Below are 20,976 nucleotides of genomic sequence, written 5' to 3' on the forward strand. Positions count from 1 at the left end.
AATTAATGATCTTTGGTAATTAGGCCATATCTTACGAATACACACTTAAATTTCAATATAATTCAGTACATACCAGAGGTCGCGTTAACGTGTTATTTGTGCATATTTGATGCCATATTTGACACTTGGGATGCAATTTTTTGGATGTACGCGCGTCATAAACAGGGGACAATGGGGCTTACTGCTGGCAAACGTACGGTTGGCATCTTTGCTTCGAAGTTGTAGAACAAGGCATTTTGGATTTAGTCAGTTCTAATTGTAACTACCTTTAAGTTCTAAATCTCTATGTGTAGTGTGACCTGTGAAATTTGAATATGACCCATCGTATGCACAACGTTTCAACAGTTTCATGTGCCCCATGACCATTTTGTGACGTGGACAAGCACATCTTGGGTATTTTAGAAACGACGTGATATTATCATTACTAATCCACGTGATTGGTTACTTATTAACAGACATGGTTAGAATTTAGAAAGGGTTTCCATTGATAGCACGGCCATTACGTTTTTACGGCGAAGCATCTTCCTCACGGGTGAAGCGGTGATTAAATATACCACATCGGTGCACAGTAGTCTATGCTGAAAACTTCACATAGATAAATTCATACTGCCACGTCACCATTTCATTCTCACTAAAATGGCTTCGTTATGAGATCGAACGCATTATGTGAATTTACAGTTCAATACATGCTCTTCGAAGCTTCGTCTGTGGTGAACATGGTTCACACGTAAGGCAACGTTCAAGAATAAATGATTATCTTGGTGTATACCGAATTAATAGTTCTCCTCAGCAACACAAAATTTGTATCAAACTTTTACAACTGAGTCTCTGTCAAATTGAAAGTTCACGCTGTCGTTCATACTTCATGTTGTGGAACTAATAGTTTATGGATTGCGGTATTGTATCATAGTGTAGTTTTATGTATTTTGACTCCAAGAACTTCCCTAACATAGATTCATCCAGATTTCGTCCTCGGAGCACATATTTTTAGAAACTGATTACCATAGAAAATCAAAAGTCTAGGAAGATGAAATTAAACCACTGTACAGAGTATTGTTGGATATAAATGTTTTCTTTTTGGAAGTGCAAACTATGCACTTGTATACGGTGTGCGGGAGAATGACACCGATGTGTTCATGTACATGTATTTACATTTATAACATATTTACATGTTAGGTAAACACCTGAATATATCTGAAACACTTAGCTGACTAGCTGACTGTACGAATGCCATAGAAGGCATCGAATGAATGATAACATTGAAAAAAGTAAGCGTGAAACTGATTTGCACAGGAAAGAAAATTTATTTGTTTCGTGATTTTGTTCACAATGAAGACTACACATAAATGATCGTAGTTTGGGCTAATGAATAATGGACAATAGGTGTTTACTTTTTATTGTCTACAACCTAAAGTACATGAATATGCGTCGAGACTTATGAATATTCACCATAGTACATAGTAACTACTCGTTAGGATGCGTCATTACGATGTTTTTGATTTTGATGTCGCCCCCTAAACAAACACACTGGGTGCTTGCCCGTGTGAGGGCACTAACCCAAGGAATTACGGTACATACATACATACCGGTACATACATACATACATACATACATATATACATACATACAGACACACAGACAGACAGACAGACACTTCATTGTGTTAATAGCACTAAAAATGAAGTTCATTAGTGCTGAAAATTAAGAAAACAGTACATGTACACCCACTTCAATATTATCTACTAAATCTCTCTGTAAATCATCAGTGTTGCTGAGTGCTTCTTTCACATTTCTGAATGGATCATCTCTGGATGTTGCCTGTGGTCTTTTATGTTTAGATCTTCTAGTCTGTACTGGTGTGCCAGAGGGTGAGTTTTTAACCCCACTACCTCCTCCTGTACTACCTGCACTGGGCCGCCTTGTTGTTGTAGAGCTCATTATCGGAGCTATATCATTCAGCGACACACTCTGTCGGTTTTGTTGCATGCTTATGGGGGAAATCTAGGGGCAAAGAAGATTGAAAGAAATTATAAAAACTACAGCAGTAAATGAATGAATGCAAACATGGCTTGAACTTGCACTCTTGTCACATCTCAGTGGCTTTTTTCAAGGACATGCAAATTTTGATTGAAAATATCAGTCAAGTACAAATATACATATGACTAAGTTTTGTGTCTTTGTAAACACAACACAGTTCTGCAGACTTTCCGATGGAGATAAATGTATATAAATATACAAAATTATACAATCATGAATGAAAATGCAACAAATTAATGCTGTACACACTAACAAGTCTAGTTTCACACATTTCTGACTGTCCGAGACATGATTGATGACTGCTCAAGGCAAAACTAGCACTCACTTATTGTTTAAAGAATAGCTACTTGTATATCTGAAAAAGTGGTCTGTAAATTCTTTAATTGTTGTTGATGATCCCATGGATTTATATATCGACGTTGTAAAAGTGAGTTTAGATCATTTTTCAACACAATCAGTGAGGAGAGTGATACTAAGCAATGTGTATGAGGCACAACTTTTCATTTCATATGTAAATTTTGAAATGTGCATTTATATTTCCAAGAAGAATTGATATTACCTGTGCCATTTGTTCTGTGTGGTACTGTGTTACAGCCCGTAGTTTGTTAACCCAGTGTTGTCTTTCTTTGGCATCTGAAGCTCTCAATCTGTACACTTCCCCATTGGCAGCATTCACTGAAAATGTCTGTGAGTCTTCATCACTCGGTGAAATCACAGCTCCCTGTAGGACAAATTACACAATAAATAATATCATCATTAAATTTAACTATATCCTGATTACTGATTAAAAAAAGATTATTATATTATATCATGCTACTATGCGCCATTCTGATTGGATAATAACTGTGGTAAAATCCCATTTTACCACGGCTGGCAGTGGTAAAATGGGCCCCTAAACTAGCATATGAATAGTACATACAAGCTGAATGTGATCGTTCTTATGCCAATAAGTTAACACTTCCCCAGAGTAAAGATGTGTCAGGTATCCTGTACAATAGTTTGGGTTACAGTAGTCCAAATAATTCCACTGATGACCTTGCGATCGAAAGCAACGATCGATCAGTGGCTTCAACATCACTGATAAGGTACAAGTTCTCCCATGCAACGAGCCGTCTCAGCGTCCTACTCTCGTTACGCGTTGAATCAAGCAACACCAATTTAACTTTTAACCATCACATCAGTCAAGTGCGTCAGGATTATTTCAAAACTGTACATTTTCAGGTTCGGTCAATGTTCAATTTGTTAACCATTAGATTAAAGTAGACTGTGTAACGTCGCGTCTCTGATTAACTGTCTCGCGCTTTTTCCGATTCAACTGATTCAACGCCGAGACATCTATTTTTAGAAGTGTACAAGATTGTATTCTTATGTAAATATCCAAACAAAATTGTTACTTTCTTTAACCTCTTGCCCCGTTTTCTTTGTTGCTAGTTTTCAACGCGTTTTCGTTATGCATTATATGATGTAAATAAAGTATGCAATACAATGCATTGCAATGCAGTGTATGGTTTGTGTTCATGCAGTGTGTGCGGGGGGCTACATGAACGTATCCACTCATCAAAATATGCTCGTTCCCGACGATCTATTACCGACGATCTTTTTCTGTACGTGCGAATTCGCCTTTTCAGGCATATAAATAACCACAGAATCACATTTAGAAGAAATAGACACATATTTTGATATAATATAATAGCAATAACCCCCTCCGAAGGCGGGTATACACTCGAATTTGGTACAATTCGCTCCATATAGCACTCGCCATTCGGCTCGTGCTATATGTCGCGAATTGTACCAAAATCTCGTGTATACCCGCCTTCGGCGGGGGTTATTGCTTAATTATACCATTTGTTTTGACATTATCTGAACTTAAGAGTGAAACTCGATAAATGTATATTATTAATTTCTGTATTTCTGTATGTATGTATGTATGTATGTATGTATGTATGTATGAATGTTTGTATGTATGTATGTATGTATGTATGTATGTATGTAAGTATGTATGTATGTATGTATGTATGTATGTATGTATGTATGTTTGTATGTATGTATGTATGTATGTATGTATGTATGTATGTATGTATGTATGTATGTAGAGATCACCACTGCTTGTAAAAGGGAAGAAACATGGTCATTAGGCACATGCATGTATGCAGTATATAGTAGTATTTGGTACTAATTAATATAAATGTGTAGCATCCACTCAACAAATTATGCTTCTAACATGGCTTTTCTAAACAACATTGGCCCCAGACCAACAGATTAGCTTAATGGTCCCTGTGGCCTATTGAAATGTTTTGTTTGATGTACATATGTATAATGTTTATTCAAAGATATATCTGAATTATACCAACACCAATCCATTGCGCAGCCCACTCTCCAACTTGTGGTACCTGTTTTGCATGTATATGTCAGAGCATTCTGAACCAGATTTAAACTGAATGCCTTCCGTAAGGGTAGTCTTGCAATTTCATGATTTATGCAAGAAATTTAGCTCTATATCTGTGATTTTTCAAGTCCAAATGAAAGTTAGTTGTCGTTAAAATGCCTGCCTCCTATTCTCAGCACAGGATAGCCTTGCCATGCCATCCTCTACATCACTCGGCTTCCATGATCCCCTACATACGCGGGATATGCACACCTGTTTCCACGGCAAATAATAAACGAAATTCAAACCCACATAACATTGCTATAATTACGCATCAGAAAGTTTACATACTTCATGGTAAGCATCGTAACTGTTTATACACTTTAAGGTGGAGATGCACAAAAAATCATTATTTTGACCATTTTTGAGATTATGTGCTCCTTTGCCATAGAAAATTGAACTGGGTTTGAGTTTTGCAAATGCCGAAAAATCATGAAAAAAAGAAGTAAACAAATGCATGGGTACCGAAACGCCTAAAGATGCCCTATTTTATCACTATAAACTTACGATATTTGCATACAACTAAGAGATTGACAGAGGATTATGCAAAATATACACGGTGTCAAATTCGCGCATGCTCAGATCACACGGATCACTAGCACTGTACCATAAGGAGTAAAGGGGGAGATATCTCCATGACAGTACGATGAAGGAAAGAAAAAGATGTGGGTATCACAGGCGTAACTTTCTTTCTCTTCTAGTAGTGACGTCGCAACGTTAATAACATAAAAAATATCCATATAACGCATATGAACAAACGAGTAAAACCTCTCAAAGAATACCGACATTTGCCCATACGATTCCGAAATTCACTGATGACCGAGTTTCGTACCGTCTCAAGATTTACTGCTCACGTCCTCATATCTGATTCTTGCACTTTGAAAACTGTTGATACTTTGGTCAGGGTCAAATGCAAGCTGACACATTTCAAGCATGTACTCCAAAATCACGTGAAGTAGTTTCAGAAGCCTAGTTTGAGAACATTCCAGCGCGGCACAGACCGTCAGTGCATACTCGATCGCTGTCAAAATAATTACGTACACACGTCAGGCTTTCGGTCGGTGGATTGATCATTACGGCCAAAATCGTTAGATAGATGACAATTTTTTTTATCGTGGTTTACATATTGGGCCATGTTTTGACTGAATCAGGAAATCTTGGTTCAAAATAAACTTCACAAGTAGCATATGCACATAACATTCATGGCAATATCACCAAAGCATGGCAATCTGAGCTTGCTTTGATTTGTACTTCCGGAATACTTCCATAATATCTTGCATCTTCGATTTCGAGTTGGTTTAAAATATCTTTGATTTTCCTATTAGTTTCGTTCCGTGTTCTTACAAAATGTCTGTTAAGGCTGGTTTATGTTTGACTAGACTTGTCCTATTTCCAGAAAGCAGTCAATGTTCACATGCATGTACTCCTCCGAGTTATACTGAATGGGTACGATACGAGTATCACCCGAGCTATGTATTTCAATTTTAAAAACAAACCTGTAACAATCGAGTCTAGTTTTGTTTATCCGTTTGTCTACGATATCAGTCGATGTGTCTGATACGCAGTGATGTGCCAATACATGTACATATTGAAAGTTATTTTTAATCAAAAGACTTAGCCATTTTCAGATGCCAACATGAGCAATGCATCAGGCATTGAAACGCGAATAGACACCACAACTAACTAACTAAAAGAAAACGCTTTACATGTAATTTGTAGCAAGCTACAGTGTGGAAAGATTATTTACGCAGCGATCAAATTGAGGAGCATAAAAACATTTTGGGTTCGTTGTAACAGCCAAATTCAGCATGACTTCTGTAACAAGGCAAAATTTCCCCTTTTGAATTTAATGGAGTGCGTGCGTACATACGTACGTACGTACAGACGTACAGACGTAAGCAGACACTAATTTTTTGACTAAATTTATGTGGCAATGTGTAAAATCACGTCGGTTACCCCTTTCATCATGCATTCAAAGCTTCAGACAATATTTTGAACGAAATAGTAACATGGTGATTCCGTTGTGGTTTAGAAAGTGGCCATGCTATATGCTACTACATGTAGTTATGAAATTTCCCGTGTTTGACGATCAAAACTGAGCAAAATGTAATGCAGTTATTCCGAAATTCAAAACAAAATATTTGTATCGGGAAGTGCTTCCAGGAAAAGTGAAGTTTAGACACACACTATACATTTGTAGATAGCACCATGGATCTGTCGCTGGACAGGGTAAGATCATAATAACCTTGGACTTGACTTTGGCCACGCCTGTGATTACTAATTAATGAGATGACGTCAATATACTAGGCCACCAGCCGTTTTGGAGAAAACGATGACACAGACAAACAGACAGACAGACACATACACACACACAGACATTTCAGAATTTCAGCCCAAATATATCTCTTCCTTATGGAAGAAAATAGGACATGATGCCTCTAAGCTATTTTGTATACATATGCATATTATGTATTTCACTTTGTGTACATGTTAATGATGTATCTTGTAACAAGATAGACCAGACGTGTGCATTTGCTAACTTTACTGTAACATGATGTTTTTTTCAATGTAAGGTTTTCACAACACAGCTTGGGTCAGTCAGTCTCAAAGGGTTCCAATCTGACTAAAATTCGACTTACTTCTACTTCTACTTCTATACTGTGTAATCATCCTAAAGGATTATCATCATATACCTATAATCACGTCCCTATGTATTGCTATGGAAAAGTCTTGAGCTCTCGCCAGGCAGTAATTTTCCATATCACGGACCAGCCCAGTTTCCAAAATAAGGTCACTTGCAGGAATTTTGGACTACTTTCTTTCTTTAACTAGTAGCTATGGTCATTTTTCCAAAACATCTGTTGCATAGTTAAATTTAATATCATGAAATTTATCAAATTTCAAATCTGTTAACAGTAATTGTGTGTTGCATGTTTTCCGTTTTTTCTTGCATTGGCAGCAGTGTTTGTGTTTCCTGCAACTCAAATGATTCGTATGTACGACGTACGTGCAATGCACGGAGCTCAAGATATGAACATACTAAAATCAATCCACCAGGCCATACATGTGAAGAGCCCTCAAGATTAACAATGAACGGCAATTTATTTTCGGTATAAATATCAGTATTAGTGTCTCTAAAAATGGCCAAATTATTGATTTTTTGAGTGCTTCATGAGGTATATGATAAAACCTTTACAGCCCAGATATGAGTTTTGCAGACCTTGGTCGTACGGCTCACTGGCCTTCCTAAAGTCGGGCAATTCCGCCTTACAACCTCGGTACGCAAAACCTATATTTGTGCCGTAAAGATTATCATCACACAGGCAGAACACTGGCACCATCCTTTAGATCTCACCTGTTTTCAGGCGAGCACGATCTACGAGATCAAGGATATCAATGCTGGAGAGGGCAGGTTTGAAACCGTCTATTTCCTTTTCTTATAGATGTCACCGCATACTGACTCAGCAGAAACTAATTTCCGCATTTCTTATCTTTACATTTTACACAAACTGCGCAATAAATTTTGGATTTGGGTATATATACTTTCTGAAGGGGTGACTACTTGGTGTGTCTTGATTTGGGTATATATACTTTCTGAAGGGGTGACTACTTGGTGTGTCTTGATTTGGGTATATATACTTTCTGAAGGGGTGACTACTTGGTGTGTCTTGGGATGAGAACAATAAAATGATGAGAAATATAGAAATATCCAATCATCTTATAAAAAATAAATGTATGTGTGCTTTCTTGAACCACTATTCATAATGTACTAACAGAATTATCATTCTCTCCTTGCTACTCATATTGAATGAATCCTTTGGTTTCTGTCAATAAAATGGTGCTGTCCGAAATACTTCCCATGCTAGGCCTTTCTTTGTTACATGGCGGCATATTTATACTTTATTTGCTAGCAAATAATGTGTGCTCTGTGTACATGTAATATCAGTATGTATCCATTTCAAATTTTGTATCGTGGTAAAACTTGCCAGATATACACCACAGAACAACTGGAGAGCTGTAGTCCATGCATGATGACCTAAAATCACAATTACCTACAAATGTAAGCCATGAACTGACGTAATGGTTATTTGGAACACATTCACCCAGCACCCTTCCCTCAAAATACATGTACCAAGTGAGTTGGAAGTAATCTTGTAAGTAGTGAGTTGTCAAATTTGCCCTGTTTGAAATTTTGCTTCACTTCTCACTGGTTTGTGAAAAAAGTGACACAAACAAAATGTAGTAGATCGCGATGTAGAAAGACAAGAGAAATATCTGATGTCTTTGTTTTCCATGTACATCATTAGGTTGTTATCTTTCATATTACTCTAGTTCCTGACAACTTTATTCCAATTTAACACTATGTTATCTTCATACATTATGTCGTGAACAGTTGACTTCGGCACCACAACAATTCTGCAATTTTTTGTACACTGCACGTATTTTCACCAACATACAACTTCTATAACAACTCAATAATCTTCTTCCGTGTATCCAAATCTGTTGATTTTGACATCGTTTTGCTGTTCACAACTTGATACACAGTACTGAACTTTCCCATTGTATGGCTGATGATTGTCTTACTATTTTCATGTACTACCTCTGCTATCTCTGATTTGTGTCTGAGTATGGAGGTACATGTACGTGTGAGACCTGCGTGGTCTGAGTAAACCGTAAACATTACGACATTGCATTGTTGGTACACCACTCATACTAACAATATTTACGATTTGTTGCCATCTTCAATGTTTTTACTTTTTATACATCGACGGTATTGAATGAAGACAAACACTAGCAAGCTTTTGTGTGAAAGTAAACTTGTGTACATATTATTAATACAAATATGTTTACTCCAATTTCTACGCGTGTACATGTACATGAAATGTTTTCTGGACTCTATATATCGTTTTATCATGTCACCCGTGGTGCTACACCACTGTTCTTATAAGGAAGGCTTACATGCAAGTCAGTAAGCATGTCTCAGCGGTGACATCAGTTACAAAATTAACATGTCTCGGTAATTGTCTCAATATTACTGACTAATTAGTTGACAACATCAGACCGTTGTCATCCGGAGAATTTCCTGCGGTGCCTGTAATTCAATCCTCCAATACTAATGTAAGGTCGCTCTTGATTGGCTACAGGCACAGGCGAGCTAGAACTGAGTGGGCATGGGCTTGGGTTCCGATGTAAAGGCCGCCATGAAGATGAAAACTTAAAGATATATGACGAATGTCAATTCAAGTAAAAATACCAAGGTAAAATAACAATGAACGATTAACCGACAACTACATCAGATTTAAATCAGATTGACATGCTTTGTACACTTAGAGTAAAGATAAATTCCAGGGCTTTCCAGGGGTATTCCATCAGTTTTACAAGGGTATTCGTATTGATTTGGGTCATTTTCCTGGGGTGTCAAACATCAAAATTTATTCTATTGAGTGACATCAAATTCTCTGACATGGACGAGAAGTAATTAACAACAGCTCTCACAATATGTTACAAAACATTTTAAAGAAAGTCAACACTCTACATGTTGTAGGTTTCAAAAAACATCATAGCCATTAGAACATTTTCAATCAACCAAATGGAAAAGTCACAAACTTTAAACATTGAAAATATCAATTTGTTTGTCTATATATTTCTCTTTAATAATCTCTGCTTCATTGTCTTATTATTTTAGTACTATGAGTCAATACTATGCTACTAGACTTTACCCTCCATCAAAATCTTGACTATCATGTTCACTCACTAAGTGCATTTTTAGGTGCTAAAATATGAATTTACACTGAAGGTCCCAATAAGCTTGGCAGGTGTGGCACTAGAATGATAAGTACCTTGAATTTTACTAATCTTAGACGGTCTATGATAGCCAATGAAGGAGGAAGAGAAATAAATGGGGAAGAGTCCTGAACAGCATAGCACTCGTAGCTGATCTACCTGTGTGTCTCATATATCCATTGAACCAATTGTCTAGCAAGGCTAACCATTTCTTTTGAATACCCTCCTACATGTAATTCAACTGAGACTTGAGACGGATTAATAGAACAAAGGTTAGAAGAAGAATCCTCAGGCTGGATATCATCATCCATGTACTCCTCGTCAACTGGAGCATGGACATTGAAAATATCATCTTATCATGATTCATTACCCATAGTAACTTTTCCTACTACATAAAGTACAATGGGAGTGGGATCTATAACCCTAGGACTATGATGTACAATGTCAGTGGGATCTATAACCCTAGGAGTGTGATGTACAATGAGATCTATAAACCTAGGAGTATGTCACAAGATGGTCGAGTGACACATACAACTAAAGGATAGAATGGAGTATTGTATAAATGAAGCGACAGAGAACAACATATCAATTGAGAATACTGTATTTGCCCATGAAATAATATTACATAAACTGAATAGGAACGTGCTATACATATCCCCTGATACACTTGTCAGGTTGTACAAAATAACAAACAAGGCTTATAAATGCATAGTTATGGTGATGACAGGTACTAACTAATTATTTAGCAAATTCTAGTCCACGAGGCAGCAAACCGTTGTACACGCGAAATGTGAAGCTCAAATGGCTGTCAGCCAGTCCGTATTGTCTTGTATTCAATTATCCGCATGTCAGGGACTCACCAGTTTTACACGGTACTAAGTACAGTCAATGTCCGTAGTCCATTAGCAAATTAACGTAGTGTCCCTTTGGTGTAGGTTAAGTTCTTGTTGTGGAATAACACACGCCCATGCGACAGCAACCAGTAGCCAGCAAGTCGGCAGCTCCAAGATAGCAGTATCCACCTTCAGGCCTTGATGTTCAAAGTTAGGAGAAGCATGTGATCACTGGCTTCGAGAGTATTTATAGGGGTCTCCTTAACGTTGATTGGGTACACATAAAGTTCAACAGATGTTTAGCTGTAGACATGTAAATTAGCACACTGTCATCACGAAAAGGTCCCTGACCTATACCTGTCATCACCATTCATCAAAAGGTCACTAGTTCAGTAAACTAAAGAATCTATATTCAAAATCACCACCTTGTGACATTGTATGAGGTACAATAGGAGTGGGATCTATAAACCAAGCAGAATGAGGTACAATGGGAGTGGGATCTATAAACCTAGGACTATGATGTACAATGTCAGTGGGATCTATAACCCTAGGAGTGTGATGTACAATGAGATCTATAAACCTAGGAGTATGAGGTACAATGTGAGTGGGATCTATAAACCTAGGAGTATGAGGTACAATGCGAGTGGGATCTATAAACCTAGGAATATGATGTACAATGGCAGTGGGATCTATAACCCTAGGAGTATGAGGTACAATGGGAGTGGGATCTATAAACCTAGGAATATGATGTACAATGGCAGTGGGATCTATAACCCTAGGAGTATGAGGTACAATGGGAGTGGGATCTATAAACCTAGGAATATGATGTACAATGGCAGTGGGATCTATAACCCTAGGAGTATGAGGTACAATGGGAGTGGGATCTATAAACATACGAGTATGAGGTACAATGGGAGTGGGATCAATAAACCTAGGAGTATGAGGTACAATGGGAGTGGGATCTATAACTCTAGGAGTATGAGGTACAATTGTAGTGGGATCTATAAACCTAGGAGTATGAGGTACAATGGTAGTGGGATCTATAAACCTCGGAGTATGAGGTACAATGGGAGTGGGATCTATAACTCTAGGAGTATGAGGTACAATTGTAGTGGGATCTATAAACCTAGGAGTATGAGGTACAATGGGAGTGGGATCTATAACTCTAGGAGTATGAGGTACAATTGTAGTGGGATCTATAAACCTAGGAGTATGAGGTACAATGGGAGTGGGATCTATAACTCTAGGAGTATGAGGTACAATGGGAGTGGGATCTATAAACCTAGGAGTATGATGTACAATGGGAGTGGGATCTATAAACCTAGGAGTATGGGGTATAATGGGAGTGGGATCTATAACCCAATGGAGTATGAAGTACAATGGGAGTGGGATCTATAAACCTAGTAGTATGAGGTACAATGGGAGTGGGATCTATAACCCTAGGAGTATGATGTACAATGGGAGTGGGATCTATAACCCTAGGAGTATGATGTACAATGGGAGTGGGATCTATAAACCTAGGAGTATGATGTACAATGGGAGTGGGATCTATAAACCTAGGAGTATGAGGTACAATGGGAGTGGGATCTATAAACATAGAAGTATGGGGTATAATGGGAGTGGCATCTATAACCCTAGCAGTATGAGGTATAATAGGAGTGGGATCTATAACCCTAGGAGTATCAGGTACAATGGGAGTGGGATCTATAACCCTAGGGGCATGGGGTACAATGGGAGTGGGATCTTTAACCCTAGGAGTATTGGGTACAATGGGAGTGGGATCTATAACCCTAGGAGTAAGAGGTATAATGGGAGTGGGATCTATAACCCAATGGAGTATGAAGTACAATGGGAGTGGGATCTATAAACCTAGGAGTATGAGGTACAATGGGAGTGGGATCTATAAACCTAGGAGTATGAGGTACAATGGGAGTGGGATCTATAACTCTAGGAGTATGAGGTACAATGGGAGTGGGATCTATAAACATAGAAGTATGGGGTATAATGGGAGTGGCATCTATAACCCTAGCAGTATGAGGTATAATGGGAGTGGGATCTATAACCCTAGGAGTATCAGGTACAATGGGAGTGGGATCTATAACCCTAGGGGCATGGGGTACAATGGGAGTGGGATCTTTAACCCTAGGAGTATTGGGTACAATGGGCGTGGGATCTATAACCCTAGGAGTAAGAGGTACAATGGGAGTGGGATCTATGACCCTAGGAGTATGAGGTACAATGGGAGTGGGATCTATAACCCTAGCAGTATGAGGTATAATGGGAGTGGGATCTATAACCCTAGGAGTATCAGGTACAATGGGAGTGGGATCTATAACCCTAGGAGTATCAGGTACAATGGGAGTGGGATCTATAACCCTAGGGGCATGGGGTACAATGGGAGTGGGATCTTTAACCCTAGGAGTATTGGGTACAATGGGAGTGGGATCTATGACCCTAGGAGTATGAGGTACAATGGGAGTGGGATCTATAACCCTTGGAGTATGAGGTACAATGGGAGTGGGATCTATGACCCTAGGAGTATGAGGTACAATGGGAGTGGGATCTATGACCCTAGGAGTATGAGGTACAATGGGAGTGGGATCTAGTATAAACCTAGGAGTATGAGGTACAATGGGAGTGGGATCTATGACCCTTGGAGTATGAGGTACAATGGGAGTGGGATCTATAACCCTAGCAGTATGAGGTACACTGTGAGTGGGATCTATAAACCTAGGAGTAAGAGGTACAATGGGAGTGGGATCTATGACCCTAGGAGTATGAGGTACAATGGGAGTGGGATCTATAAACCTCGGAGTATGAGGTACAATGGGAGTGGGATATATAAACCTAGCAGTATGAGGTATAATTGGAGTGGGATCTATAACCTAGAAGTATGAGGTACAATGGGAGTGGGATCTATAAACCTAGGAGTATGAGGTACAATGGGAGTGGGATCTATAAACCTAGGAGTATGAGGTACAATGGCCGTGGGATCTATAACCTAGAAGTATGAGGTACAATGGCCGTGGGATCTATAACCTAGAAGTATGGGGTATAATTGGAGTGGGATCTATAAAACAAGGAGTATGAGGTACAATGGGAGTGGGACCTATAACACGAGGAGTATGAAGTACAAATGAGAGTGGGATCTATAACCCTAGGAGTATGAGGAACAATGGGAGTGGGATCAATAAACCTAGGAGTATAAGGTACAATGGGAGTGGGATCTATAACCCTAGCAGTATGAGGTATAATTGGAGTGGGATCTATAAACCTAGGAGTATGAGGTACAATTGTAGTGGGATCTATAAACCTAGGAATATGAGGTACAATGGGAGTGGGATCTATAACCCTAGGAGTATGAGGTACAATGGGAGTGAGATCTATAACCCTAGCAGTATGAGGTACAATGGGAGTGGGATCTATTATAAACCTAGGAGTATGAGGTACAATGGGGTGGGATCTATAAACCTACATTGTAGGAGTATGAGGTACAATGGGAATGGGGTCTATAACCCTAGCAGTATGAGGTACAATGGGAGTGGGATCTATAACCCTAGCAGTATGAGGTACAATGGGAGTGGGATCCAGAAACCTAGGAGTATGAGGTACAATGGGAGTGGGATTTATAACCCTATGGAGTATGAGGTACAATGGGAATGGGATTTATAACCCTATGGAGTATGAAGTACAAATGAGAGTGGGATCTATAACCCTAGGAGTATGAGGAACAATGGGAGTGGGATCAATAAACCTAGGAGTATAAGGTACAATGGGAGTGGGATTTATAACCCTATGGAGTATGAGGTACAATGGGAATGGGATTTATAACCCTATGGAGTATGAGGTACAATGGGAATGAGATCTATAAACCTAGGAGTATGAGGTACAGTGGGAGTGGGATTTATAACCCTATGGAGTATGAGGTACAATGGGAATGGGATGTATAACCCTAGCAGTATGAGGTATAATTGGAGTGGGATCTATAACCCTAGGAGTATGAGGTACAATGGAAGTTGGATCTATAACCCTAGCAGTATGAGGTATAATTGGAGTGGGATCTATAACCCTAGGAGTATGAGGTATAATTGGAGTGGGATCTATAACCCTAGGAGTATTAGGTACAATGGGAGTGGGATCTATAAACCTAGGAGTATGGGGTATAATGGGAGTGGGATCTATAAACCTAGGAGTATGAGGTACAATGGGAGTGGGATCTATAACCCTAGGAGTATGAGGTACAATGGGAGTGGGATCTATAACCCTAGGAGTATGAGGTACAATGGGAGTGGGATCTATAAACCTAGGAGTATGGGGTATAATGGGAGTGGGATCTATAACCCAATGGAGTATGAAGTACAATGGGAGTGGGATCTATAACCCTAGCAGTATGATGTACAATGGCAGTGGGATCTATAAACCTAGGAGTATGGGGTACAATGGGAGTGGGATCTATAACCCTAGGAGTATGAGGTACAATGGGAGTGGGGTCTATAAACCTAGGAGTAGAGGTACAATGGGAGTGGGATCTATAACCCTAGCAGTATGAGGTACAATAGGAGTGGGATCTATAACCCTAGGAGTATCAGGTATAATGGGAGTGGGATCTATAAACCTAGGAGTAGAGGTACAATGGGAGTGGGATCTATAACCCTAGGAGAATGAGGTATAATGGGAGTGGGATCTATAACCCTAGGAGTATGAGGTATAATGGGAGTGGGATCTATAACCCTTGCAGTATGAGGTATAATGGGAGTGGGATCTATAAACCTACATTGTAGGAGTATGAGGTATAATGGGAGTGGGATCTATAACCCTAGGAGTATGAGGTATAATGGGAGTGGGATCTATAACCCTTGCAGTATGAGGTATAATGGGAGTGGGATCTATAACCCTAGGAGTATGAGGTATAGAGGGAGTGGGATCTATAACCCTAGGAGTATGAGGTATAATGGGAGTGGGATCTATAACCCTAGGAGTATGAGGTATAGAGGGAGTGGGATCTATAACCCTAGGAGTATGAGGTATAATGGGAGTGGGATCTATAACCCAAGGAGTATGAGGTACAAATGGGAGTGACATCTATAACCCTAGGAGTATGAGGTATAATGGGAGTGGGATGTATAACCCTAGGAGAATGAGGTATAATGGGAGTGGGATCTATAACCCTAGGAGTATGAGGTACAATGGGAGAGGGATCTATAAACCTAGGAGTATGAGGTACAATTGTAGTGGGATCTATAACCCTAGGAGTATGAGGTACAATGGGAGTGGGATCTATAACCGCAGTATGAGGTACAATGGGAGTGGGATCTATAACCCTAGTATGAGGTACAATGGGAGTGGGATCTATAACCCTAGTATGAGGTACAATGGGAGTGGGATCTATAAACCTAGGAGTATGAGGTACAATGGGAGTGGGATCTATAACCCTAGGAGTATGAGGTACAATTGTAGTGGTATCTATAACCCTAGAAGTATGAGGTACAATAGGAGTGGGATCTATAACCCTAGGAGTATCAGGTATAATGGGAGTGGGATCTATAAACCTAGGAGTAGAGGTACAATGGGAGTGGGATCTATAACCCTAGGAGAATGAGGTATAATGGGAGTGGGATCTATAACCCTAGGAGTATGAGGTATAATAGGAGTGGGATCTATAACCCTTGCAGTATGAGGTATAATGGGAGTGGGATCTATAAACCTACATTGTAGGAGTATGAGGTATAATGGGAGTGGGATCTATAACCCTAGGAGTATGAGGTATAATGGGAGTGGGATCTATAACCCTTGCAGTATGAGGTATAATGGGAGTGGGATCTATAACCCTAGGAGTATGAGGTATAGAGGGAGTGGGATCTATAACCCTAGGAGTATGAGGTATAATGGGAGTGGGATCTATAACCCTAGGAGTATGAGGTATAGAGGGAGTGGGATCTATAACCCTAGGAGTATGAGGTATAATGGGAGTGGGATCTATAACCCAAGGAGTATGAGGTACAAATGGGAGTGACATCTATAACCCTAGGAGTATGAGGTATAATGGGAGTGGGATGTATAACCCTAGGAGAATGAGGTATAATGGGAGTGGGATCTATAACCCTAGGAGTATGAGGTACAATGGGAGAGGGATCTATAAACCTAGGAGTATGAGGTACAATTGTAGTGGGATCTATAACCCTAGGAGTATGAGGTACAATGGGAGTGGGATCTATAACCGCAGTATGAGGTACAATGGGAGTGGGATCTATAACCCTAGTATGAGGTACAATGGGAGTGGGATCTATAACCCTAGTATGAGGTACAATGGGAGTGGGATCTATAAACCTAGGAGTATGAGGTACAATGGGAGTGGGATCTATAACCCTAGGAGTATGAGGTACAATTGTAGTGGTATCTATAACCCTAGAAGTATGAGGTACAATAGGAGTGGGATCTATAACCCTAGGAGTATAAACAATTTGTTTTCCAGCTATATCGCTAGATTCAGGCCTAGAATTAACAAAAATAGCGCCAATGGCATTATAGCACAACTGTGTTTGGCTGTTGCTACATGTACATGTATGAGCATGGTCTTGTTGCTAGGCATATTTGGTTACATTTTTGGAATCATTAATCACTTACCTACACATCCCAAGTTTCATCTTTGCAATATACATCATCATTTGATTGTTGCTATGGGCGTGCTCTTGTTGCTAGGCATATTTACATACATTTTAAAAATCTTGAATTCACTTACCTACCCATCCCTATTCTTGTCTTTGTAATATGCATAATCACTCCACCATTGCCAACAGTGTCATCATGGTTGCTAGGGCCACTTGTGTCAAAATGGTTTGAACAATAACTACAGAATAACACCTCCAGAAATATTCCCACCAAGTTTCAGCCCCATTCACCATGTAGTTTTGAAGATTTAAGTTTATGACCAAAATTGAGATTTTTAGACCTAATATGCATATAGCCAATGGAATTATCATGTTATGAATACAACTTCACCTACACATCTCTAGATGCATCCCCAGTAAATTTCAGCCAGATTTATATGCTCTGGTTTTTGAATTATAGAATCTTGACAAACAAGCCTTTGTCGAAGTCATAGTCCCCAAAGTGGATTTTTGTTGGTATTATTGAAAGGTATGGTGTATTGTTTGAACATAAAATAAAGTTACTGATTGACATGTTAGAGTACTTAGTAATGTAATTGCTGAAATGTGTGAGGAGTGATAGAAAATGGAAGTATGATTTGTGTTTATGTGCGTGTGTTAAAGAAAGGACTGAGGATATTTGATAGGAGTGAGTTTGTTATAATAATTGGTAAGTGATGTTGAAAGTGAGTGTGGGTTGACATATACAGTATTGACTAGATATAAATTGTGACAATATACTCTGACTATTTTGGTAGATGTGTATGGCCTGAAGTAATGTCAAGGCAAATGTAAGGGAATGATTTCGTCTACAGAGGTCGCGGTAGCTTTTTTTCTGATGCGTCCCTGGGACGCGTTCCTGCCAAAATTAGCGTCAAAATCCTGTTACGTGCGTTTTTTCCAAATTTGCATGCACACAGTCACTACATGTCTTTCAGATGTACACGTAATACGTTACAAATGTAAATACATGTACATGAACACATCAGTGTCATTCTCCCGCACACCGTATACAAGTACATAGTTTGCACTTAGAAAAAGAAAACATTTATATGCAAGAATACGCTATACAGAGGTTTAACTTCATCTTTCTCGACTTTCGATTTTCTATGGTAATCACTCTCTAAAAATATGTGCTCCGAGAAAGAACTCCGGGTGAATATATAGCGGAGTGGGAGAAGACGTGTCGAAACCCCATAGCGTATAAATCCATAGCTAATGTTAGGGCGGTTCTTTGAGTCGGACCGTACGGAGTACATAAAACTACTCCATGATACAAAACCGCAATGCATAAACTAAGTTCCATGACATGAATGATGAAGTATGAACGACAGCGTGAACTTCAATTTGACAGAAACACAGTTGTAAAAGTTCGATACAAATTTTGTGTCACTACGTTGCAATCGTTTATTCTTGAACGACGCCTTACGTGTGCCATGTTCACTGTAAATTCACGTAATGCGTTCGATCCCGTAACGAAGCTCAAAATAAGTTTCAGTTTTAGTGAGAATGAAATGGCGACTTGGCAGTATGAATTTATCAACGTGAAGGCTTCAGAATAGATTACTGTACACCGATGTGGTCTATTTAATCATCGCTTCGCCCGTGAGGGAAGATGCTTCACCGTAGCGTAAGGCCGTGCTATCGATGGAAACTCTGCCAAACCATGTCTGTTAATAAGTAACTAATCACGTGGATAAGTAATTATAATATCACGTAGTTTCTAAACTACCCAAGACGTGCTCGGCACGTCAGGAAATGGTCATGGGGCACATGAAACTGTTGGAACGTTTTATATACGATGGGTCATATTCAAATTTCACAGGTCACACTGCACATATAAATAGTTACAATCAGAACTGACTAATTCCACGATGTCTGTTCTACAACTTCGAAGCAAAGATGATAACCGTACATTTGCCAACAGTAAGCCCCATTTGTCCCCTGTTTATGACGCGTCCCCAGTGACGCATACATCCAAAAAAAGGCGTCCCAAGTGTCAAATAGTGCGTCAAATACGCACAAATAATGCGTTAACGCGACCTCTGCCGTCTAGTCTGACAATACAATGACATGTTGTTGAGTCTGTGCAGTATTTTGCTGGCTTCCAGTTTAAAATGAACAGCAATAATGTCATGGCGATTATGCCAATTAAAAAGATACAGCCACTCAACACCAAAATGTAGATCTTGGACAATTTCAACAATGTCAGTATTAACACTGAAACACAAACACACCTCATATATTTTACATGTCTGTATGAATCATACAGTGCAAGGAAAACAGGGAATGCCTCACAGTGGAACGCTTTTAAAGCTCTCAGAAAAAAGGTAAATCATGATCTTAAAAGAGATCATGCCCAGTACATCGAAACAACCCTCCACAATGCCTTGAAGGAAGGAAACAGAAAACCCTTTTGGAGATATGCCAACGTAAAGATTCTGGTGGAGTAGCACCACTAAAAGTGAATGGAACACTATACAGCGAAAGTCATGATAAAGCTGAGATTTTAAATGCTCAGTTCACATCTGTCTTTACCACAGATCGTAAGGATGACATCCCAGAAATGTATGGTGGTCCGTACCCAATAGCAAATGAAATACAAATTACGGAAAGTGGTGTGTATAAACTACTATCTACACTAAATGTATCAAAAGCATCTGGGCCAGACGGTCTCCCAAACTATATCCTGACGGAGCTTGCTTTAGAACTTACACCAGCAATGACTCGTTTATTCAACCAGTCCTTGTCAAATGGCCAGTTGCCAGATGACTGGAAGAGTGCAAATATATCACCGATATACAAAAAGGATGACAAACACCTGGCGTCAAATTATAGACCTATATCATTAACATGTGTGTGTGCTAAATTAATCAGGGCTCGAAATTCGCGGTAGTCCCGCATCCACAGACTACCAATGTTTGTCTCTGGGCTACCAAATTATGTGAGTGGTAGCCCAATTGGGCTACTAAGTTTTGAATGAAACTGTGACACCCTGACTCCGACACCTTCCCGGGGCGGGGGCCTCCGTGGTCGCAGTCCTGTGGGACGTGTTCTCGCCAAAATTAGCGTCAAAATCTGTGCGTCTTTTCCAAATTTGCATCCACACTACATGTATATCAAATGTACACGAAATACATGTACACTGTACACGTCATTCTTCCGTTCATCGTATACACAGCTTGTACTTCCAAAATGTCACAACAAAACATTTATATGCAACAATATTCTGTATAGCGATTTAATGTTA

At 39.4% G+C, this 20,976-nt stretch overlaps 1 protein-coding gene across 2 annotated transcripts in view; it reads right to left on the bottom strand.

Moving 5' to 3' along the window:
- LOC144434653 (oxysterol-binding protein-related protein 11-like) overlaps window positions 1-20,976 on the bottom strand; it is a 161,504-nt gene that overhangs the window by 96,278 nt on the left and 44,250 nt on the right. For both annotated transcript variants that reach the window (XM_078123157.1, XM_078123158.1), the window contains 2 exons: window positions 2,597-2,758; window positions 1,729-2,001 (listed from right to left, as the gene is read on the bottom strand). In XM_078123157.1, the coding sequence (XP_077979283.1) occupies window positions 1,729-2,001; window positions 2,597-2,758 (435 nt within the window). The remainder of the gene's footprint in view (window positions 1-1,728; window positions 2,002-2,596; window positions 2,759-20,976) is intronic.

This window comes from Glandiceps talaboti, chromosome 4 (genome assembly GCF_964340395.1).
Source record: "Glandiceps talaboti chromosome 4, keGlaTala1.1, whole genome shotgun sequence".
Lineage (NCBI taxonomy): Eukaryota > Metazoa > Hemichordata > Enteropneusta > Spengelidae > Glandiceps > Glandiceps talaboti.